The following is a 26,225-nucleotide window of genomic DNA, read 5'->3' as shown; positions in this document are numbered from 1 at the left end:
TGAGCTATCCAGTGCTCACCACCCCTCCCCCCCATTTTACATTTATGTATGCTTTAAACTCCATGCTGCAGTGTTATTTTGTTATATAGTCAATTATCTTTAAAAGAGATTTCAATAATACAAAAAATCTTTTGTATTTACCCATATACTTACTACTTCTGGTGTTGTTCATTGTTTTGTACAGATCCATATTTTCATCTGGTATTATTTTTGGCCATTATTTCTTCAGATGATTTTTTTCTGTTCCCCCTTTTCACTTCCTTGATTCTTATTACTCATATGGTAGGCTGCTTCAGGTTGTCCTAGAGCTCACTGTTGCTCATTTCATTTTGAAGGGTTCTTCTCTCTCTCTGTATTTCTTTTCTTTACCTTTTTCTTTCCCTTTTTTCTTCGTAATCTCCATACCCAACATGGGGCTTGAACTCATGACCCTGAGATCATAAGTTGCATGCTCTTACAACTGAGACAGCCAGGCACCCCCTCTATTTCATTTTAGAGAATTTTATTGGTATGAATTCAAGTTTACTAATCTTTTTTCTGTAACATTTAATATGTTGTAAATCCCATCCAGTGTATTTTTTATCTCATACATTGTAGTTTTCCTTTTAGATGTTTGATTTGAGTCTTTTAGATTTTCCATGCCTCCATTTAATTTTTTCAACATATGAGAATCAGTTATAACAACTCTCTCTGTGTCTTTTCTGCTCATTCTAATATCTCTGTCAGTTCCAGATCAGTATTGTTTGATTATTCTCATTAGGGTTTGTGTTTCCCTATCTCTTTGGATACCTGTTAATGTTTTTTTTCTTAAGTTTATTTATTTTGAGAGAGAGAGAGAGAGAGAGAGAGAGAGAGAGAGAGAGAGAGAGAAAGCAAGCAGGGGAGGAGCAGAGAGAGAGAAAGAAACCCAAGTAGGCTGTGTACTGTCAGCACAGAGCCTGATGCAAGGCTTGAACTCACCAACAGTGAGATCATGACCTAAGCCGAAAATAAGAGTAAGGCACTTAACCAACTGAGCCCCCCAGGTGCCTCTTACCTGTTAATGTTTAGTAGGATGTCTGACATCATGAATTTTATCTTGTTGGGTGGTAGATATTTTGTATTCCTATAAATCTTCTTGAGGTTCTGAGATGCAGTTACTTGTAAACAGTTTGATCTTTTTGGGTCTTGCTTTTATGATTTGTTATGTGGGTTCTGAGCAGATCCAGTTTAGGACTAATTACATCCACTGCTGAGGCAAGACCTTTCTGTGTACTGTATCCAAGCTTTGGAGAACTATGAATTTTTCCAGTCTGGATAATGGGAGTGGGTATTTCTCCCAGCCATGCCTAAGCAATGGGCACTGTTTTTTCTAAACTTTGCAGATGGCTCTTCTGCCAGCCTCAGGTGGTTTCTTCACACACATGCACTGATCACTACCTTGCTGAATTCTTGAGAGGAACCCTCTGCAGATCTCCCACATTGTTTCTTTGTGTAGCTCCGTCCTCTCTGGTTTTCTTCAAGGAGTTTCTGCTCTGCCTCCTCATATGCAGAGTCCTCTCAACTCTGCATTCATTTCCTCCTCCCTACACCATAACCTGTAAACTCTCTCAAGGCAGAAAGCAGGGCCAGTAGTGGAGCTCACATTGTTTCCTCCTTTCAGGGATCTTTGTCCTTCATTGCCTTATATCTAGTATCTTGCAAACCATTATTTCATACATTTTGTGCAGCTTTTTATGGTATTTTTAGGGTAAATCTTGGCACAAAGTGAAAGTCATTTCTCTGTATCAATTTTATATTGAATTACCTTACTGTATTCTCTTATTGTTATAGTAGTTTTTTTAGTTGATCCTCTTCAATTTTCCAGGTTATACTATCATGTCATTGGGAGATAACAATTTTTCCTTCCAATTTTTTTATCTTTAAGTTCTGTCTTCGGTGTGAGTGTTTCAGCTAATGTGTCCAGTAAATGATATCAATGGTAATGGAACTCAGTAAATAATTTATTTAAAAAAATTTTTTTAACATTTATTTATTTTTGAGAGAAAGAAACAGAGTGGGAGTGGGAGAGGGACAGAGAGAGAGGGAGACACAGAATTGGAAGCAGGCTTCAGGCTCTGAGCTGTCAGCACAGAGCCTGATGTTGGGCTCGAACTCATGAGCAGTGAGATCATGACCTGACCTGAAGTTGGATGCTTAATTGACTGAACCACCCAGGCGACCCTCAATATATAATTTATTTAAGAATGGGTGTTATGGGGGTTCTTGGGTAGCTCAGTCGGTTAAGCATCAACTCTTGCTTTCGGCTCAGGTCATGGTCTGAAGGTTCCGGAATCGAGCCCCATGTCAGGCTCCATGCTAACAGTGCTGGGCCTGCTTGGGATTCTTTCCTCCTCCCTCTGTCTCTGCCCAACCTCCACCCATGTGCTTATGCACTCCCTCTCTCTCTCTTTCAAAATAAATAAACTTTTTTTAATTAATTAATTTTTTAATTTTTTATGTTTATTTTTTTATTTTTGAGAGAAAGAGAGACAGAGCCTGAGCAAGGGAGGAGCAGAGAGGGAGACACAGAATCCGAAGCAGGCTTCACGTTCTGAGTTATCAGCACAGAGCCCGACATGGGGCTCACCAACCGTGAGATCATGACCTGAGCTGAAGTCAGGCGCTAAACTGACTGAGCCACTTAGGTGCCCCAAAATAAATAAACTTAAAAAGAATGGATGTTATATTGAATTATGTCTTAGTTTTTATTTGTTTATGTTTTTTAATGACAGCTGAGAGCCTGATATAGGGCTTGATCTCATGAACCATGAGATCATGACCTGAGCTGAAATCAAGAGTCTGACACTTAACTGACTGAACTGTCCAGGTGCCCCTGTCCTATTTTTTAAATTATGCAGTTGATTTTATTACTTTTCTGATTATATCTATTGATGTGATTAATTACGTTAATAGATTCTGTTACTATTTTGATTTTTAACCTATTGTAGAATACATAAACCTGGTTTTTTTTAAATATTTTTCATTGTTTTTCCTTTAGGATCTTTTCTTTATCTTTCATTTACTTAAATTTTGTAATCATGTGCTAAAGTTAATGGATTTTAAGAAACATTAACTAATTATGCTAGGCATATGGAAATGTAATTCTCTCCTAAGGTTCTGGGCCTTTTTGTGGGGGAGAGGGCTGTAATGGCTTTTTGGTTTGGGGTTTTGTTTTTTTTTAATGTTTATTTATTTTGAGAGAGAGAGGGAGAGGAAGAATCCCAAGCAGGGTCCATGCTGTCAGCACAGAGTCCAATGTGGGGCTTGATCCCACTAACCAAACCAGGAGACCATGACCTGAGCTGAAAGCTTAACTGACTGAGCCACCCAGGCTCCCCTTGGGTTTTTTTGTAAATTTTTCCTTTGGATTAATTTTTTTATTTTCCTATTACCTAAAAATTAGAACTCCTACAGTGATCTAATTTCCTTTTCTTTCCTTTTCCATTTGTTTGTCCCTTTTGGATACCTACTGGGACAATGTTCTAGTTTCTTTATTTTAAAATGTTATTATATCCCTCCAGCTTTGTAAATGTTCTCTGATATATAAATTCCTCTTCTTAATATTTTTATCTCTTCTTCATTCTCCTCTGTTTGAAATTTTCTGCATCTCTTTGCATTGTCTTTATGGCCACTGAGTTCCCTTTGTTTTTGTCTTCCATATTTGGTGACATTCATACATACCTGATACCTCCCATTCGTTATCTTTTCCAGGAAATTGTAAACCAGTTTACTAGCTTCCAAATTCTTGTCAACATTTTAAACGTGTTGTCTCCTTTCACCTTACTTTGCTGTTTTTTTTTTAATTACAATTTTAGAGGATTTTCAGGAGGTGTCAGAAGTAAACACATTTTTTAATCTGCCATGCTTAACCAGAAGTCATTAATAACATTTCTTTTGTGCTCTTCATCTTGGAATTGTTTTAAATTGGTAAATCATACAGTTGTAGTTTTTCAAAACTTGAAAGTTAGAAGCTATTCCAAGTGTTCATTTTCTCTTTGGTGTTTGCTTCTTGAAATTTTTGTATATAAAGACTTAATGTGTAGGTATTTTTATGAGACTGACATGACAAAATATTTAAAACTTGAGAGGTTAGGTTAGCTCATCGTGTGGCTTCGACAACACATTAAGACTATAAATAGGATCTTTTTTCTAATTACTTATTGCTGGTATCAAAGAAAACTATTGATTTTTATGTGTTCTTATATCTCCCTATGTAACTAAACTCTTGTTAATTCCAACAATGTGTAGTCAATTTTCTTGGATTCTCCAAGAAGACAATCATATTTTTTTACACATAGTAAGAAATTTTATTATACTGGTGAGGACAGTGTAATGTGTAGTAGTAATAAAATATCTGAATGTAAATTTCTACTAAAAACTATTTAAGTGACCTATTTTAAATTAAGCTTCATTTAAAGCAAAGCAAGTTGTTTTGGATTGTCTTTTTTAAAATTAATTATTTTTTAAATTTACATCCAAGTTAGTTACATATGGTACAACAGTGATTTTAGGAGTAGATTCCTTAATGCCCCTTACCCATTTACCCCATCCCCCCTCCCATAACCCCTCCAGCAACCCTCAGTTTGTTCTCTGTATTTAAGAGTCTCTTATGTTTTGTTCCCCTCTCTGTTTTTATATTATTTTTGCTTCCCTTCCCTTATGTTCATCTGTTTTGCCTCTTGTATGTTGCAAAATTTGTATGAGCATGATCTGTGTGAAATGATGAGGGTCAGGTGTTTATAGTCAAAACATATAGTCAAAAACAAGCTGTTGCAAATACAGTCATATATGTATGAAAATATTATTTGTCAACTTACATAGTGTGTTCATTGATAGTATCACCCTAAATAGATGTGTTTCCTTAGTGACTTGAAAAAGGAGGGCAAAATATAGGCCAGTTGGTTATGACAGTCAATTCTAAACAGTTTAGATTTTGCACCTGTGATAGCATTTTTTTTTCTGTTTGCCAATAAAGACACTGGGGAGAGAAAAATCCTGATTTTATCCTGTTTGTTCAATGCTTATCATTTTGCTTACTGTCTTTTAGTGACTGTTCTGTTTCCAGCTGTCTAAACATTTTCTCACATTCCTGTCAGAAATGTGACTTGAGCTCAGGTTCAAGAATTGTAGTGTCCACTCCCTCATTGCTTATTACTTCCTCAGCATACTCTTAGTAAGATTTGAAGTAGGTGAACCAGCTAGTATTATTATATTTTAATTCAAATCCTATGAGGAATACTTCTCATTAAATAACAGGATCATCTCTTATACCCCAAATTCTGTTATTGCTTAATCTTATGATACAGTGGAATTTGGAAAGTAGACTTTTTTTTTTAATGTTTATTCATTTTTGAGAGACAGAGAGAGACAGTGCAAACAGGAGTGGGGCAGAGAGAGTGGGAGACACAGAATCCAAAGCAGGATGCAGGCTCTGAGCTGTCAGCACAGAGCCCAACACGGGGCTGGAACTCACGAACCATGAGATCATGACCTGAGCAGAAGTCGGACGTTTAACTAACTGAGCCACCCAGGCGCCCCAGAAAGTAGACATTTTAACTAGAGGTTAAATTTCCTTTGAATTTAAAATCCTTTGAAAATTGAAACCTCCAAAAACCTTTAACATTCTTGAAATTTTAAATCCTTTGAAAAAACATTTCTATAAACTCAGTTGTGTGAGCTCTTGCTTATTTTCTGAATATTTGTATATTCATTTTGTTCAAGAATACAGCATCAAAATTTCCTATCAAGTATTATTCTACTCATATTTTTAAATGCATAATATAAAATAATTCCTTTATTGCTGTAATTATATATGTGAAATAGGAGATCTCAGATATAACCAGTGTCTATCTTGACAGCATCTTTGTGCAAAATTTAGTAAAAAAATATCTGACCAGGCCTGCCATGACTTACCATTACTATCTTAATTGTGGTCACATTAAGTTAGTTTTGAAGAAGTACTTATTGAATCTGAAAACTGATCCTTGGAATTTCCCAGAAGTTTCATCATTAATACCTTTTTTCTTATCAGAATTTAACAGAATGCCCTTTATAATGTAAACAATGAGGCCATTTAAGTAACTAAGGAGGTCTTACTATCCAAGCTTTCATATGCTCCTTCTGGATGTTTTATATTTATTATTTCTGTTAGAAGAAGAAATTTTCTTACAGATTTTATGTTTTAAAGGGACACCAGTTAAGTTTTTAAATTAAAGTTTACACAGAAAACTGTGTCTCAGTGAGCTATAAATTTTAGATTTGGATGAAGGTCTTGTGAAATGTTAAGGGTAACTTTTCTCCAAAAAACCTTCTATAATATTTCACCTTCGAGAGATCAGTCAGATTAATCAAAATAGTACTATGGACATTTTGGGTTATTCTATAATATTTTCATTATATTCTGTGTTTATATAAAGTACTTGAGAAAAGTGGGTATGTTAAGAGTTGCTTCTAGTTTTAAGCAGCAAATATTTGTTCATTTAAGTAATAGACCTGCTTGCTTATGAAAGTTATTTGTGAACTGTGCTCTATGACTGGTACCTTTGAATTGAAAAGTCAGTATATGTGATAGAGTTAGAAATAACATAAAGAGATTATGCTTAATCCTCACTGGAAACCTATAATTTCATTTAAGTTTTGCAGAAATATGTAGTCATTCTGTAGTGAATAGCCTGCCCCTCCCGTCCCTGTGCACCTTGTCGATCCACCCCAGCTAATACGCCAGATCCCCAGCACCACAAGCCTGGCAGTGTGCAAGTAGCCCAGACGGGCCACCCCACCCCACAGTGAGTCCCACCCCTGGGAGAGGGGAAGCGAAGGTACACACCAGTCTGACTGTGGCCCCAGTGGTGGGCTGGGGGCAGACATCAGGTCTGACTGCGGCCCCGCCCACCAACGCAAGTTATTCAGTACAGCACAGGGGAAGTGCCCTGCAGTTCCGCACCACTCCAGGGACTATCCAAAATGACGAAACGGAAGAATTCCCCTCAAAAGAAACTCCAGGAAATAGTGACAGCTAACAAACTGATTAAAAACGATTTAAACAATATAACAGAAAGTGAATTTAAAATAATAGTCATAAAATTAATCGCTGGGCTTGAAAACAGTATAGAGGACAGCAGAGAATCTATTGCTACAGAGATCAAGGGACTAAGGAACAGCTAGGAGGAGCTAAAAATGTTATTAATGAGCTGCAAAATAAAATGGAGGCGACCACCACTCGGATTGAAGAGGCAGAGGAGAGAATAGGTGAATTAAAAGATAAAGTTATAGAAAAAGAGAGATAAAAAAAATCCAGGAGTATGGGGGGAGAATTAGAGAACTAAGTGATGCACTAAAGAGAAATAATCTACGCATAATTGGTATTCCAGAGGAGGAAGAAAGAGGGAAAGGTGCTGAAGGTGTACTTGAAGAAATCATAGCTGAGAACTTCCCTGATCTGGGGAAGGAAAAAGGCATTGAAATCCAAGAGACACAGAGAACTCCCCTCAGACGTAACTTGAATCGATCTTCTGCATGACACATCATAGCGAAACTGGCAAAATAAAAGGATAAAGAGAAAATTCTGAAAGCAGCTAGGGATAAACTTGCTCTAACATATAAAGGGAGACTGATAACCCTCGTGATGGATCTCTCTACTGAAACTTGGCAGGCCAGAAAGGAATGGCAGGAGATCTTCAATGTGATGAACAGAAAAAATATGCAGCCGAGAATCCTTTATCCAGCAAGTCTGTCATTTAGAATAGAAGGAGAGATAAAGGTCATCCCAAACAAACAAAAACTGAAGGAATTCGTCACCACTACACCAGCCCTAAAAGAGATCCTAAGGGGGGTCCTGTGAGACAAAGTACCAGAGACATTGCTACAAGCATGAAACCTACAGACATCACAATGACTCTAAACCCATATCTTTCTATAATAACACTGAACGTAAATGGACTAAAGGCACCAACCAAAAGACATAGGGTATCAGAATGGATAAAAAAACAAGACCCATCTATTTGCTGTCTACAAGAGACTCATTTTAGACCTGAGGACACCTTCAGATTGAAAGTGAGGGGATGGAGAACTATCTATCATGCTACTGGAAGTCAAAAGAGAGCTGGAGTAGCCATACTTATATCAGACAAACTAGACTTTAAATTAAAGGCTATAACAAGAGATGAAGAAGGGCATTATATAATAATCACAGGGTCTATCCATCAGGAAGAGCTAACAATTATAAAAATGTCTATGCACCGAATACAGGAGCCCCCAAATATATAAAACAATTACTCACAAACATAAGCAACCTTATTGATAAGAATGTGGTAATTGCAGGGGACTTTAGTACTCCACTTACAACAATGGATAAATCATCTAGACACACGGTCAATAAAGAAACAAGGGCCCTGAATGATACATTGGATCAGATGGACTTGACAGATCTATTTAGAACTCTGCATCCCAAAGCAACAGAATATACTTTCTTCTCGCGTGCACATAGAACGTTCTTCAAGACAGATCACATACTGGGTCACAAAACAGCCCTTCATAAGTATACAAGAATTGAGATCACACCATGCATACTTTCAGACCACAATGCTATGAAGCTTGAAATCAACCACAGAAAAAAGTCTGGAAAACCTCCAAAAGCAAGGAGGTTAAAGAACACCCTACTAAAGAATGAATGGGTCAACCAGGCAATTAGAGAAGAAATTTAAAAATATATGGAAACAAACGAAAATGAAAATACAACAATCCAAACGCTTTGGGATGCAGCGAAGGCAGTCCTGAGAGGAAAATACATTGAAATCCAGGCCTATCTCAAGAAACAAGAAAAGTCCCAAATACAAAATCTAACAGCACACCTAAAGGAAACAGAAGCAGAACAGCAAAGACACCCCAAACCCAGCAGAAGAAGAGAAATAATAAAGATCAGAGCAGAAATAAACAATATAGAATCTAAAAAAAGTGTAGAGCAGATCACTGAAACCAAGAGTTGGTTTTTTGAAAAAATAAACAAAATTGACAAACCTCTAGCCAGGCTTCTCAAAAAGAAAAGGGAGATGACCCAAATAGATAAAATCATGAATGAAAATGGAATTATTACAACCAATCCCTCAGAGATACAAGCAATTATCAGGGAATACTATGAAAAATTATATGCCAACAAACTGGACAACCTGGAAGAAATGGACAAATTCCTAAACACCCACACACTTCCAAAACTCAAACAGGAAGAAACAGAAAACTTGAACAGACCCATAACCAGTGAAGAAATTGAATCAGTTATCAAAAATCTCCCAACAAATAAGAGTCCAGGGCCAGATGGCTTGCAGGGGAATTCTACCAGACATTTAAAGCAGAAATAATACCCATCCTTCTCAAGCTGTTCCAAAAAATAGAAAGGGAAGGAAAACTTCCAGACTCATTCTATGAAGCCAGCATTACTTTGATTCCTAAACCAGACAGAGACCCAGTAAAAAAAGAGAACTACAGGCCAATATCCCTGATGAAGATGGATGCAGAAATTCTCAATAAGATACTAGCAAATCGAATTCAACAGCATATAAAAAGAATTATTCACCATGAACAAGTGGGATTCATTCCTGGGATGCAAGGCTGGTTCAACATTCGCAAATCAATCAATGTGATACATCACATTAATAAAAAAAAAAGATAAAAACCATATGATCCTGTCAATCGATGCAGAAAAGGCCTTTGACAAAATCCAGCATCCTTTCTTAATAAAAACCCTCGAGGAAGTCAGGATAGAAGGAATATACTTAAACATCATAAAAGCCATTTATGAAAAGCCCACAGCTAACATCATCCTCAATGGGGAAAAACTGAGACCTTTTTCCCTGAGATCAGGAACACAACAGGGATGTCCACTCTCACCGCTGTTGTTTAGCATAGTGTTGGAAGTTCTAGCATCAGCAATCAGACAGCAAAAGGAAACCAAAGGCATCACAATTGGCAAAGATGAAGTCAAGCTTTCACTTTTTCCCAGATGACTTGATATTATACATGGAAAATCCGACAGACTCCACCAAAAGTCTGCTAGAACTGATACATGAATTCAGCAAAGTTGCAGGATACAAAATTAATGTACAGAAATCAGTTGCATTCTTATACACTAATAATGAAGCAACAGAAAGACAAAGAAACTGATCCCATTCACAATTGCACCAAGAAGCATAAAATACCTAGGAATAAACCTAACCAAAGATGTAAAAGATCTGTATGCTGAGAACTATAGAAAGCTTATGAAGGAAATTGAAGAAGATATAAAGAAATGGAAAAACATTCCGTGCTCATGGGTTGGAAGAATAAAATATTGTCAAAATATCAATACTACCCAAAGCTATCTACACATTCAATGCAATCCCAATCAAAATTGCACCAGCATTCTTCTCGAAGCTAGAACAGGCAGTCCTAAAATTCATATGGAACCACAAAAGGCCCCGAATAGCCAAAGTAATTTTGAAGAAGAAGACCAAAGCCGGAGGCATCACAATCCCACACTTTAGCCTCTACTACAAAGCTGTAATCATCAAGACAGCATGGTATTGGCAGAAAAACAGACACGCAGACCAATGGAATAGAACAGAAACCCCAGAACTAGACCCACAAAAATATGGCCAACTAATCTTTGACAAAGCAGGAAAGAATATCCAATGGAAAAATGACAGTCTCTTTATCAAATGGTGCTGGGAGAACTGGACAGCACCATGCAGAAGGTTGAAACTAGACCACTTTCTCACACCATTCACAAAAACAAACTCAAAATGGATAAAGGACCTGAATGTGAGACAGGAAACCATCAAAACCCTAGAGGAGAAAGCAGGAAAAAAACCTCTCTGACCTCAGCCGCAGCAAATTCTTCCTTGACACATCCCCAAAGGCAAGGGAATTAAAAGCAAAAATGAACTATTGGGACCTCATGAAGAGAAAAAACTTCCGCACAGCAAAGGAAACAATCAACAAAACTAAAAGGCAACCAACGGAATGGGAAACGATATTTGCAAATGACATATCGGACAAAGGGCTAGTATCCAAAATCTATAAAGAGCTCACCAAACTCCACATCGGAAAAACAAATAATCCAGTGAAGAAATGGGCAGAAAACATGAATAGACACTTCTCTAAAGAAGACATCCAGATGGCCAATAGGCACACAAAAAGATGCTCAACGTCACTCCTCTTCAGGGAAATACAAATCAAAATCACACTCAGATATCACCTCATGCCAGTCAGAGTGGCTAAAATGAACAAATCAGGAGACTATAGATGCTGGCCAGAATGTGGAGAAATGGGAACCCTCTTGCACTATTGTTGGGAATGCAAACTGGTGCAGCCGCTCCTGGAAAACAGTGTGCAGGTTCCTCAAAAAATTGAAAATAGACCTACCCTATGACCCAGCAATAGCACTGCTAGGAATTTACCCAAGGGATTCAGGAGTACTGATGCATAGGGGCACTTGTACCCCAATGTTTATAGCAGCACTCTCAACAATAGCCAAATTATGGAAAGAGCCTAAATGTCCATCAACTGATGAGTGGATAAAGAAGTTGTGGTTTATATACACAATGGAGTACTACGTGGCAGTGAGATAGAATGAAATATGGCCCTTTGTAGCAACGTGGATAAAACTGGAGAGTGTTATGCTAAGTGAAATAAGCCATACAGAGAAAGCAAGATACCATATGTTTTCACTCTTATGTGGATCCTGAGAAACTTAACAGAAGTCCACGGGGGAGGGGAAGGAAAAAAAAAAAAAAGCAGAGATTAGAGAGGGAGAGAGCCAAAGCATAAGAGACACTAAAAACTGTGAACAAACTGAGGATTGATGGGGGGTGGGAGGGAGGAGAGGATGGGTGATGAGTATTGAGGAGGGCATCTTTTGGGATGAGCATTGGGTGTTGTATGGAAACCAATGTGGCAATAAATTTCACATTAAAAAAAAAAGTCTAGTTTGTCTGATACAGAAAAAAAAAATAACAAAGAAATACATCAAACATCTCTATGTCCACAAATCTGACAGGCTAGATGAAATGTATCAATTCCTTGAAAGACACAATCTGATAAAACTCACACAAGAAGAAATAAACTATCTCAATAGGTCTATATCCATTAAATAAATTGAATCAATAACTAATAACTTTCCAAAACAGAAAGCATTAGGCCTAAATGTGTTCACTGGTGAAAATACTAAACATTTAAGGAAGAATTTATACAATCTCTTCCAGAAGATAGAATCAAAGGTAATTCTTCCTGGTTCATTCTATGAAGCCAATATTACCCAAATCCAAAAACAGAAAAAAAAAATCATAAGAAAACTACAGTTCAATTCCCCTCATGAACATAGATGCATAAACCCTCAACAAAATATTTACAAATTGAATGCAACAATGTATGAAAAGAAGTATAAACTACAACCAGATAGAATTGATTCCAGTTATGAGGCTGTTTCAACATTTGTAGTAAACACATCAAGAAGACAGATAAGAAAAAAAAATAACATGACCATATCAATAGATGCAGAAAAAGCATTTTAAAAAATCCAGTAGCCATTCATGATAAAAAACTTCAGCAAACTAAAAATAGAGTGGAATTTCCTTAACTCAATATAGAACATTTACCAAAACCCTACAGCTAACATCATACTTAATGGTAAAAAGCTAGAAGCTTTCTCACTAATAACAAGGCAAGAATGTCTCTTATCACCGCATCTTTTCAAAATTGTGTTGGAAGTTCTAACTAATGCAATTAGACCAAAAAAAAAAAAAAAAAAAAAAAAAGGGTGGGGAGGAATAAAAGGTACACAGGTTGGGGAGGAAGAAATACAACTGTCTGTTCACATGACATGATTGCCCATACAGGAAATCTGAAAGGATCAACAAAAAGACTCTTGAATGTGATAAACAATTACAGCAAAATTCCAGGATACAAAGTGTATATACAAAAGTCAACTGCCTTCCTACATGCCAACAATGACCAAGTTCTGTTTGAAATTAAAAATACATTACCATTTACATTACCACTGCCCCCAAATTAACTTAAGTTAAATTTAACAAAACACATATAAAATTTACATGAGGAAAACTATAAAACTTTAATAAAAGTACTCAAAAAGAACTAATGAAAGAGATATTCCATGTTCATAGATAGGAAGACTCAATAATTCCAAGTATCAGTTCTTCCAAACTTGATCAATAGTAAAATGCAATTCCAATCAACATCACAGCAAGTTATTTTGTGGATACTGACAAACTGATTTTAAAGTTTATATGGAGAGACAAAAGATCCAGAATAGCCAACATGATACTGGATAAGAATAAAGCCAAAGAACAAAGTCACTATCTGACTTAAAGACTTATGATAAAGCTAAGTAATCAATACAGTGTGAGATCTGTGAAAGAAAAGACAAATAGATCAATCAAATAGAACTGAGAGACCAGAAATAGTATACACAAAGTCAACTTTGACAAAGGAGCAAAGGCAATGCAGTGGAAAAAAGATAGTCTTTTCAACAAATGATGCTGAAATAACCAGATAACCATAAAATGAATCTAGACATTGACAGACCTTTCACTCTTCATAAAAAATTAGCTCAAAGTTGATCATACACCTAAATGTTAAAATAAAAAACTATAAAACTCCCAGAATCTAGGAAAAAATCTAGATGACTTTTGGTTTTGTCAATAACTTTTTAGATAGAACACCAAACCAATGAACTACGGAATAAATAATTGATAAGCTAGACTTCATTAAAATTAAAACCATTTGCTGTGTAAAGGGCACTGTAAAGAAAATGAGAAGACAAACCTAAGACTGGGAGAAAAGTTTGCAAAAGACATACTAAACAATGTATCTAAAATATACAAAGAAATCTTGGGGCATCTGGGTGGCTCAGCTGGTTAGGAATCTGACTCTTGATTTTGGCTCAGGTCATGACCCTAGGTTAGTGGGATTGAGCCCCACGTTGGGCTCTGTGCTGAGTGTGGAACCTTCTTAAGATTCTCTCTCTTTCGGGCCACCTGGGTGGCTCAATCTATCAGTTAAGTGTCCGACTTCGGCTCAGGTTATGACCTCGCAGTGTGTGAGTTCTAGCCCCACGTCGGGCTCTCTGCTGACAGCTCAGAGCCTGGAACCTGCTTCAGATTCTGTGTCTCCCTCTCTCTCTGCCCCTCCCCTGCTCATGCTCTGTCTCTCTCTGTCTCTCAATAATAAATAAACATTTAAAAAATTAAAAAAAAACATTTTTTCTCCCTCTCCCTCTCTAAAATAAAAAATAAAATAATTCAAAACAATAAAATATACAAAGAAATCTTAAAAAGTCAACAATAAGAAAACGAACAACTCAAAAAATAGGCAAAAGATCTGAACAGATACCTCACTAAAGACACATAGGAAAAAAAAAACATATGAAAATAAATTCAACGTCCTATGTCACTAAAGAATTGCAAATTAAAATAACAATGAGATATTACTACCTATCTATCATAATGGTTAAAATCCAAAATACTGATAATGCCAAATGCTAACAAGGATGTAGAGCAACAGAACTCTCATTCATTGCTGGTAGGAATGCCAAATGGACAACCACTCTGGAAGATGGTATGATACTTTCTTACAAAACTAAGCATATTCTTAGCATAAAATCCAGCAATTGTGCTCCTTGGTATTTACCCAAAGGAGTTAAAAATATATGTTCACACAAAAACTTACACATGAATGTTTATTGCAGCTTTATTCATAACTGCCAAATTTTGAAAGCAACCAAGATGTCCTTCAGTAGGTGAATGGATAAATAAACTGTGGGATATCCAAGACAATAGAATATTCTTTAGTGCTAAAAAGAAATGAACTATTAAACCTTGAGAAGGCATGTAGGAACCTTAAATGTGTATTACTAAGTGAAAGACCACTTTCCAAAAGGGCTACAATATGGTATGATTCCAACTACATGGCATTCCGATAAATGCAAAACTATGGAGGCAGCAAAAAAGATTAATGTTTACCTGAAACTGAAGGCATTGTAGACATGAATAGGCAGAATACAGAGGATTTTAAGGACATTGAACCTGTATAATACTGCATGAAAATGTATGTATAATTCTATAATACTATATAATACTATATACATATGATACTGTATAATACTATGTTGGTGGATACATGCTATTATACTTTTGTCAAAACCTACAGAATGTATAACACCAAGAGTGAATGCTAATGTACATTGTGGACTTTGGGTGATAATGATGTGTCAATCAATATAGGTTCATCAATTTAACAAATGCACCACGGTAGTTGGGGATATTGATAGTGTGAGAGGCTGGTTTTGGGAACAGGGAATATATAGGAATTCTTAGTACCTTCTGCTCAATTTTGCTGTGAATCTAAAACTGCTTTAAAAATTAAAGTCCATTTTCAAAAATCTGAAAAAGTATATATGTTGATTAGCAGTATTATTCAAGAGATGGAACAAAAACAGAAATGAGCTCACCAATATAGCAGCTTTCTGTTCCAGATTACCTTCTGTTATTCTGCTTAATAAGTGTAATGTTGAGCAATTTATTTAACCTCTCAGTGCCTCAGTTTCCTCATCTGTAAAAGGTAGACTATTAGTACCTACCTGCTAGTTTTCTTGAGAAGTCTACATGAGTTAACACATGCAATGTGCTCAGAATAGCCCTTGCCATATAATTCAGTGAAGTAAACATTACTTCTTGTGAATTTAACCCACTTGGATCTAACCTATTTCTGTCATCATATCTACAACAGTTTCTTTCTCCTCTGTATCAATTTCTTCCAAAACCTGCCCTTCCTTTCTTTCTTTTTTTTTTTTTTTTAATGTTTAGGTATTTTTCTGACAGAGAGAAGAGAGAGAGAGAGAGACAGAGTGTGAGCAGGGAGGGGCAGAGAAAGGGGGAGACACAGAATTGAAGCAGGCTCCAGGCTCCAAGCTCCAAGCTGTCAGCAGAGCCTGATGTGGGGCTCGAACTCAGACTGCAAGATCATGACCTGAGCTGAAGTCAGATGCTCAACTGAATGAGCCACCCAGGCTCCCCCCACCCCTTTTTTTAATGTTGCCTCTCCTTACATTGCCCCGTTGCCTCCCTGACTGAGTCTAAAGAGACATCAAAAACAGAGATCTGGATAGTTTCTTACATTTGGACACAGACAGTCATCGTGTTCAGAGCTTTTCTACCAAAGGAAAAATTCTACCAGACTCATTTCCATAAGCAGATGTCATAGGAATAGCATGACAAACTTAAAAACACACTAATAAGCAAATAAGTGAAAACATTTTTCTTTACATTTTTATTTCAAAATAGTAATTAATCCAACAAATATTTACTGAGTACTTGAATAGCATTTATTCTATGAAGACTTCTTTTTAACTTCCCAGTATATCCAGAACCCTCCAGACCCAAGAATCACGAGTTCCTCTACTGTGTTCCAAAGCCATTTTATACACTTTAAAAATAATAATAAATTAATTATCTCTTCTTATCTATTTCCCTAGAACTTATCATCTACTCTACCAATTTGTTACAGAAAAGTTGGCTTGTAATTTTCTTTATCTGTATATTTCTCTTCATCAATCCATCTATCCAAATTCCATGACCATATGTCGTAAGCTTTCTTGTGGTCATCAAAAGGATTTCATTTTCCAGAACAGCAGCCCTCAAAGTGTGTTACACAGAATCATAGAGTTCCAGAGGTCAAAACTATTTTCATAATAATAATACTAATAATTAGTGGTTTCTTTCACTTTGTTGACATTTACATTGATGGTGCAAAAGTAATGGTGGGTAAAACTGCTGGCACCTTAATAGAAACGAATGCAGCAAGCCCCAAACTATACTTGTAGTCATTGTATTCTTCATAGCTGCACATTTGCAGTTTTTTCTAAAAAAAAAAAAAAAGCCAGTTTCAGTTTAAAATGCCCTTGATGAACAATAAATATTTTAATTATTTATTATTATTATTTTTTTAATATATGAAATTTATTGTCAAATTGGTTTCCATACAACACCCAGTGCTCATCCCAAAAGATGCCCTCTTCAATACCCATCACCCATCCTCCCCTCCCTCCCACCCCCCATCAATCCTCAGTTTGTTCACAGTTTTTAAGAGTCTCTTATGCTTTGGCTCTCTCCCTCTCTAACCTCTGCTTTTTTTTTTTTTTTCCTTCCCCTCCCCCGTGGACTTCTGTTAAGTTTCTCAGGATCCACATAAGAGTGAAAACATATGGTATCTGTCTTTCTCTGTATGACTTAATAACATGCTTTGGTGGGCGGAGCCACAGTCATACCTGATGTCTGCCCCCAGCCCACCGCTGGGGCCACAGTCATACTGGTGTGTACCTTCTCTTCCCCTCTCCCAGGGGCAGGACTCACTGTGGAGTGGTGTGGCCCCTGTCCGGGCTACTTGCACACTGCCAGGCTTGTGGTGCTGCTTTGATGGGAACCTGCGTATTAGCGGGGTGGATCGGCAAGGTGCACAGGGTGGGAGGGGCAGACTCAGGTCGCTTTGCCTTTGGTGGCCTGCTTCGGGAGGGGCCCTGTGGCACCGGGAGGGAGGTCAGAGGGATGGATCCACAGAAGCACAGCATTGGGTGTTTGCGGTGCAAGCAAGTTCCATGAGGGGAAGTGGTTCCCTTTGGGATTTTGGCTGGGGGATGGGTGAGGGAGATGACGCTGGCCAGTGCCTTTGTTCCCTGCCAAGCTGAGCTCTGTCCTCCGGGTCTCAACCCCTCTCCCAACCGTTGTCTTCTAGCCCTCCCACTCTCTGAGCAGAGCTGTTGACTTATAACATTCCAGATGTTATGTCCCTCTGGCTGTCAGAACACACTCCAACAGCCCGCTCCACTTTTGCAAGCCAGACTCGGGGGCTCTGCCTTGCCCGGTGGGCTGCCCCTCCACTGCCCCAGCTCCCTCCCGCCAGTCTGTGTAGCACGCACGGCCTCTCTGCCCTTCCTGCCCTCTTCCATGGGCTTCTTGTCTACTCTTGGCTCCAGAGAATCCATTCTGCTAGTCTTCTGGCGGTTTTCTAGGTTATTTAGGCAGATATGGGTGGAATTTAAGTGATCAGCAGGACGCGGTGAGACCAGCGTCCTCCCACGCCGTCATCTTCCCCCAGACCTTTCTTTATTATCTTTTAATGTCCATGGGATCTGTAGTACTGTTGCCTCTTTAATTTGTAACTTTTTTTTTCTTAGTTAGCTGGCTAGAGGGTTGTTGATTTTAATGATTTTTTTTTCAAAAAACCAGCTATGTTTTGTTGATTTTCTCTATTGAATTTTGTTTTCAATTTAATTGATTTCTAATCTATTATTTCTTTTCACCTGCTTACTTTGAATTTAATTTGCTCTTCTTTTTATAGTTTCCTAAGATAGAAGCTTAGATTATTGATTTTAGATCTTTCTTCTTTTGTAATATATACATACAATGCTATAAATTTTCCTCTAAGCACTGCTTTTGCTGAATCTCGAAAAATGTTGATAAGATGTATTTTCATTTTCATTGATTTAAAAATATTTTTTAATTTCTTTTGAGATTTTGTCTTTGACCCGTGTGTTATTTAAAAATGTGTTGTTTAATCTTCAAATTTTGGGGGAATTTTTCACCTATCTTTCTGTTACGAGTTCAGTTCTGTTGTGGTCTAAGAGCATACATTGTATGATTTCTATTCTTTTAAATACATGTAAATATATAGCCTATAATGTGGCTTATCTTGATGAATAAGATATCTTTTTCATTGAATTGAATTGAAGACTCTTAGGTTGATGAAGGAATTTTGAAATAATTCTGTTTTCTACCAGCAATAGATACTTAGCTCTTTATCTTCAACTGATTTCATGATTTGTTCTGAAATGGGAAAGTTTTTCATTTATGTGATTTGTTCCTACATATGCTAATCTATGTCTCAGGGGCATCTGTGGAAAATCTAGGGGCTGTCCTAATAAAATGTATATGTACATTAGATAAAGTGTTCTACATTATAAATCTACTTTTAAAAATATAGTGGCTGAGATAACATATCACATTAGCTGGAAATTTTTTTACAATGGGGTGATATGTAACATTTCAGAAAGATTTATAAATAATAAATTTTCATTATGCTTTTAAAATGTGACAATTTTTTTCTATTCCCTTTAGTTTTGTCAACCTGGTGGGTGGCAGCTGTCCAGAGAGAGGAAGCAGCCAACATTTTTTGTGGTGGTCCTGACAGATATTGACTCAGATCGACATTACTGCTCATGCCTAACCTTCTATGAGGCAGAAATCAATCTACAGGTACAACCACTCTTCTAGGCAAACTACAAATGAACAACATTTAAGAATCTTTTTTTTTAATGCCATATTTGTTTTTGTTAAACTGTAAGTTTAAGTTCTTTGGGCTACTTTAAAAAGACTGAGGTACTAAACTGTTGGAGAAGAGAGAAAGAAAGTATACTTTGTTTTCTTTTATTTTTTTAATCATTTTTTTAAATGTTTATTTATTTTTGAAAGACAGAGACACAGAGTGTGAGCATGGGAGGGGCAAAGAGAGGGAGACACAGAATCTGAAGCAGGCTCTAGGCTCTGAGCTGTCAGCACAGAGCCCTGTGCAGGGCTTGAACTCACGAACTGTGAGATCATGACCTGAGCTGATGTCAGATGCTTAACTGACTGAGCCACCCAGGCTCCCCTTAATTGTTTTCTTTTAAAATATTGATTAGAATCTGAATATTTCTAATAATAGCATATTCATGAATTGGTATATTAAGAAGATTTATATCCCCTCATGTAGAAGGTGTGATTTTTTCTCTCCTTTTCCTGAGCAATCTTTCACAGAATGTAAAGCATTTAATCAGAATGTTCATAAATCATCTATCACAATGCTTGATATTATTTTTTAAACACCCAAGTAAATGTCAACTCATTATTGTTAATGGCGGGAGTATCAGCATGACTGAAATTCATAGGCTAGACCATTGAAACAAGAAATACTAGGTTTCTCAAAGAGTATTTGTTGGGGTTTAGTTTCAGACAACTGGACCTACTTTCTCTGTGCATAAAAGGATTTATGACAATGAATTGCAGAGGTTATGTAATTTCATGGGTGAGGAATAAACAGGGAACCAACTTTGGATACTAGGAATTGCCTGGTTTGAATCTATTTTGGTAGATACTTTTTCTCCCATTGACCACTTGTCACTTACAATGTTGGGTACTAGACAATATAACCTTTATATGTTACCCTAAAAATCTAATGTCATGTACAGCTTGTTTCACTATCTTACACCGGTGACTTCTGCTTTAATTCTCGTATGTGTTGTTTCCTTGTGGACGTCAAGTTGCATACAGATCCCACCCCCCTGCAAAGGAATCAGAAAAACTCTTTGTTGTTGTTATGTGTTTGTTTATTTTGATTTCAAAGCTCTATAGTACAAGAAGGAAACTATAAAAGGGTTCAGAGGATATTGACTGAGCCAGTCAGCATTATCTGCAGTACTTTCTGCTACATGCAGGTGAATGAGTATCACTGCCATGGAAAAGGACTGGCTTTTCTAAAATGGCCTCACAAAAGAGCGTTTGTCGTTTGGGTTACTTTAATTAAACCCTAATATCTCACTTTTCTAGATGCAGAAATCTGATTTTGCAGTACAAGAGGAGATAAATCACCTTTCCTGACACAGACTCACATTATCCACATTAATTAGACTGATGTATTAAAACCAGCTTGCTAGTTTATTAAGTTACAGTGATAAATTAAAAGATTACATAGAACAAAATATGCACCACATATTATCAATACATTCTTTCTTTGTTGTCAGATCATTGTGGGAAGCCATATCAAAATCTGAAGCATTTTGGCGTGGAATCAAACTAAGGAATACTTTATGCCAAATATTTAAAAAAATTTTTTTTTAATGTTTATTTATTTTTGAGAGAGAGAGACAGAGTGTGAGCAGGGGAGGAGCAGAAAAAGAGGGAGACACAGAATCTGAAGCAGGCTCCAGACTCTGAGCTGTCAGCACAGAGCCCGATGCGGGGCTCGAACTCACAAACCGTGAGATCATATCCTGAGCTGAAGTAGGACGCTTATCAACTGAGCCACCTGGGCACCCCATGTCAAATATTTAATGCTTGCTAGACTAACATAACCCATTGTTTCTATTTGAAATTAGCCCATTGTTTCTATGTTGTCAATGGGGACAGAAAACTTAGAAGTTGATGACAATAGCCATTTCTGTTTTGGATAGTGTTTGAGTGGATGTTGCCGACAGATAACTAATCAAATTCCCATTTTTGATCAATTCAGTTTAAAAGTATTCTCCAGCCAAGAGCCTACCTATGTCTTTTAGGTGACCTTTCATTTTTATGTTGATCTTCGGAATTTAAGTTGGTTCTGAGAATGCAGTAGCAGTATTTTCTTTTATTTCCGCATTCTTGACAGTACCTCTTTACAACTCCCTAGAATTGTCCAATGAAACTGATTATTTAAGTCTTCCTCCTTGCTCCTTCATTACAAACCCTTCTTGCCCCAAAATAACTGACAGAAAAGTAATACATTAAGACAGTGTAGGGGGGTCCTGCACTGTCTATGGTGACATAGCAAGCTCCTGAAATCAGTTCCTCCCGCAGACACACCAAATCTACAGCTACATGGAGTGATTCCCTCTGAAAGAAATCTAGAAATGAGTTTAGCAACTCACATTTTGCAAACAAGAAAATACCCACACTGAAATAAGTAGGAAAATCTGAGACAAACTCTCACCATAAACCCTACCCTTGGCATAGCAACATGAGATTGGGAAGGAATTTACAACTACTAGCATTTTCCTGAGTCGTAAAGGATTTGGACCCAATATCTAGCCTCAACTTTAAAGACTTGTACTGAGGGATGGACACCCAAAACACCTAACTTTGAAAAATAATGGGTCTTATGTCCCTGAGACCCATCAACTATAGCAAACAAAGAAAGAGTTCTTAACAGGTTCATAAGAATTCACTGTGTCTGTGCCCCTACGACTCAGCATGGAAAGAACAGGGAGAAATGCCCACCTCTAGGTCTTTCCTTGAAAGAGTCCTGTTTGCATACTTTAAAAGCTGCCTTAGGGTCAGGTCTCTAATTTAGTATATTTCTAGGGGCCGTACTGGAGACCAAGGAAGCTAGCAGGTACCATCTCTGTGTTGTCTCTCTGGCCCACTTTACTTTACCAGTTTCTCTCTGGAAAGAACTTATGCACATGTCTGGCACTTCAGATTTGCAGTTGCTGCCCAAGGAATGCACCCTTTTAATCTCTTGGCTCTGGTGGTCAGCAGAGCTTAAAGCTGTCAACTCCTACAGGACTGTAGCAAAGAAAGAAAGTTCTTAACTGGCCATCTCCACCCAGGAGTCAGTGAGAAGGAGCAGAGAGAAACACCCATCTCCGAGTCTTTCAGTGAAAGAGGTATATTTGCATACATTAAGGTTGCTTCCTGAGAGTCTGGCTTTCAGTCAGTCTGAATCTAGTTGCTGAGGTCCTTCTCTTTGGGACAATGAAAGGTCTTGGCACACCCTCAACTACAGGAAGCACTAAGAATAAGGTAGGCTGTTTGTGGACAATTACAAAGATTTGAGAGACAGCCAAGAGCTACGGCAAGATTAAATGATAAGATTCATCCTCCTACAAGAGGCCACTTCTTCAAGACTAGGAGAGGTGGCTGTTTAATTGAATACATAGAAACTAACAAAGAGAGTCAAGAAAATGGAGAGACAGAAGAATATGTTCCAAACTAAAGAACAAGATAAAACTCAGAAAAAGGAGAAATGGAGATAAGAGATTTATCTGATCAAGAGTTCAAAATAATGATCATAAAGATGCTCACTTAGCTCAGGAGAAGAATGAATGAACAAGGGTAGAATTTTAACAAACAAAACTTAAGAAAGAACCAATAAAAGTCAGAGCTGAAGCCTATAATAACTGCATTGAAATGTACCATAATGGGATTTAACAGCAGACTAGATGAAGGAGAAAAAGGGATCAGTGAACTTGAGGACAGGGCAGTGGAAATCACCCAATCAAAACAAAAATGAAAAAAGAATGAAAAAGAGTAAACATAGCTTTAAGGATTTAAATGACACATTAAGTAGGCCGATGTTTGTGATTTAGGTATTCCAGAAGGAGAAGAGAGAAAGAGGAAGAAAACTTATTTGAAGAAGTAATGGCTAAAACCTTTCCTAACATGGGGAAGGAAACAGACACACAGATCCTTAAAACCCATAGAGTTCTAATAAAGATGAACTCAAAGAGACTAGCACCAAGATACATTATAATTGAAGTGTCAAGAGGTGAGGACAAGAGAAAAGCAACTTGTTCATAAAAGGGAACCCCCATACTTATGAGCAGATTTCTCAGCAGAAACTTTGTGGGATATAGGGAGTGTCAAGATACAGTCAATCTAACATATTCCACCTGACAAAAATGTCCTTCAGAATTGAAAGAGAAATAAACAGTTTTCCATACAAGCAAAAGCTAAAGGAGTTCATCACCACTAGACTGGCTTTATAAGAAATATTAAAAAGAGTTCTTTAAGCCTAAATGAAAGGGTACTAATTAGTAACAGGAAAACATATTAAAGTATAAATCTTACTTGTAAAAAATATCTAATGTTGTAAAAGATGGTGGGTTAACCACTTATAAAGCTTAGTATGAAGGGACCAAAAGACAAAAGTAGTAAAAATAACTGTAACTACAAAAATTTGTTAATGGATACACATGATCAAAAAGATATAAATTATGACATCAAAAACCTAGATTAGGTGAGGGAGATATAAAATGTAGAGCATAGAATATATTCTAATGTAAACTGTTATCAACTTAAAATAGACTGTTATAAATTGTTTTATGTAAACCTCATGGTAACCACAAGCAAAAACCTATAGTAGATACACTAAAAATGAAGATAAAGGAATCTAAGCATACCACTACAGAAAATATCAAATCACAAAGGAAGAGAGTAAGAGAGGAAGGAGGAAACAACAGATTACAAAATATCCATAAAACAAGGAACAAAATGGCATTAGTAAATATAAACTGATCACTAATTACTTTAAATGTAGACAGATTAAATTCTCCAATCCAGAGACTTAGAGTGGCTAAAAGGATTTAAAAAATAAGACCCAACTAAATGCTACCCACCAGAGACTTTAGCTTTAAGGATAGACACAGACTGAAAGTGAAGGGGTAGAAGAAAATATCTCCTGCGAATGGAAACCAAAGGAAAGCTACAGTAGCTATACTTGTCAGACAAAATAGACTTTAATCTAAAAACTCTCATAATAGACAAAGAAGGTGATTATATAATGATAAAGTAGTCAACTCATCAAGAGGCTATAACAATTGTAAATATTTATATACCCAACATCAGAGCAGCTAAGTAAATATAATATTTTCTTATGTTCTTTACGGATCTACCTTTTTTGTCCTCCAGTATAGGATGCAGTTCACAATCACATACAGCTTTTAATTATCATTTCTCTTTGTTTCTTTTTATCTGGAATAGTTGATCACCCTTTCTTTGCCTTATGACATTGACATTTTTGAATAATGCAGGTCCCATGGCCTCTTTTAATAGGCTGTCCATTATTGTGTGTTTTTTCTGATGTCTCTCATCTTTAGATTCAGGTTATACATCAGCAGTTGGATTACTGCCAACAATTGAAATACTGTGTGTTCCTTATATTGGTTTCCATTGGTGTCCATGTTAATTTTGGTAACTTGGTCAGGTGATTGTCAGATATTTCCATTGTCTAGTTGTTGTCTTTTGTCTTGCAACTAAAATGCCATCTGTGGGAAGATACTTTGAGACTATGCAAATATTCTATTACTCATTAATCATGCCCACCCCTAGATTTAGCATTAGTGATGATTCTTGCCTGTTCCAATTTTTATTTTGATGGCTGCAAAATGATTATTTCTTACCCCCACACACCCTATACCTTTACCAGTTGGTAGTTGACATTTTGCACTTAGCAAGAGCTTTCCTGTCTTGTCTATCTGAGCTAGAGACTCACTTACTCCACTTTCTTTTTTCTTCAATACTATTTAATTAATGGTTTTCATTGTCTTATTGCACAAATTGTCATAGATTTGTACCCTTCAGGTTGGTTCCTGTATTCTTTTGATAAGGCCCCAGCATTTTTTAAGGCATTTTTTTTTAACTTTTTATCATAACAAGCTGATCCAGGCTCATCATATTCTTCCCTGCCCTTGGCCTTGAAATCAGCCATTTTCCCAAGGATCCCTGGCTAATTTGAGTAGAGAATAACATTAGAAATCAAGATGTAGGTTCTTATGTATTTGGAATCAGTGTTTAAAAAGGTTTTTTTTCTTTTTAAGTTCAGATATTTTTTCATTTTCCATTTTAAGTGAACGAAATATTATAATTTATTTAGTTTTATAATCAACTTACAGAAGGTTAGATTCTGCTTCTTACGAGTTTTCCCAAGATTCTGAAAATAAAAATAAGTTGTAAGAGTTCTGGCTCCTATAGAATTACACTTAGGTAGTTAGGTATTAGCCAGAATTGTATGACAGCTTTTCTGTGCTCACCAAAGAAAGTTAATGTTTTTTGGAATTGGTCTAAAAAAACGGCATGGACAATGAGGTAGGATTTTTAAAAATAATATTAAAACTCAGATGATGTTCCTTTTAGGTCATCATTAATGTTTTTCCCATTTTTGGTGTGAAGTTAACTATGTTCTTTTTTAAAAATGTGTTTTTCTTCTGTACTGGATCATATCATCAGTTCAAAAATAGATCTTTTTAATTCTCATTTGGTCTGAATTACTTCAGACCAAATATACTATGACACATTATTTGGAAACCTGAAGAGGAGGAACTTAGGGACACATCATCCAAAGTATAATTGTGCAACTTTAAAAATGTTGGCTCTTATCTTTCCAAGATACAGTAATACTATCAGTAATCACAAGCAAAACCTTTTCATTAAACTTTTGAAAATGGGTTCCCAAAATTATTTGACTAAATGTAATTGTAGATTTTTTTTCAGGGATTAGTAAAATACAACAGATGTAAGGTTGCTTTATATTACTTCTCTAAAAAATGATAGACCTGTCTAAATTTTTTATTTAGTTGTATCATTTTAAAGTATTTTTAGTGTGTTGAAAAATGTGTTTATGAACCAAGAATAATGATGCAATTTACAGTAAAG

At 36.6% G+C, this 26,225-nt stretch overlaps 1 protein-coding gene across 5 annotated transcripts in view; it reads left to right on the top strand.

Annotated features, from left to right (window-relative positions):
* The window catches only part of SBF2 (SET binding factor 2), a 482,724-nt gene that overhangs the window by 194,129 nt on the left and 262,370 nt on the right, over window positions 1-26,225 (top strand). For all 5 annotated transcript variants that reach the window (XM_045484468.1, XM_045484467.1, XM_045484470.1 and 2 more), the window contains one exon: window positions 19,179-19,316. In XM_045484468.1, coding sequence (XP_045340424.1) covers window positions 19,179-19,316 — 138 coding nt within the window. The remainder of the gene's footprint in view (window positions 1-19,178; window positions 19,317-26,225) is intronic.

This window comes from Leopardus geoffroyi, chromosome D1, assembly GCF_018350155.1.
Source record: "Leopardus geoffroyi isolate Oge1 chromosome D1, O.geoffroyi_Oge1_pat1.0, whole genome shotgun sequence".
NCBI lineage: Eukaryota > Metazoa > Chordata > Mammalia > Carnivora > Felidae > Leopardus > Leopardus geoffroyi.
Note: the sequence above shows the minus strand (reverse complement) of the source record. Positions and strands in the feature narration are given on the sequence as shown.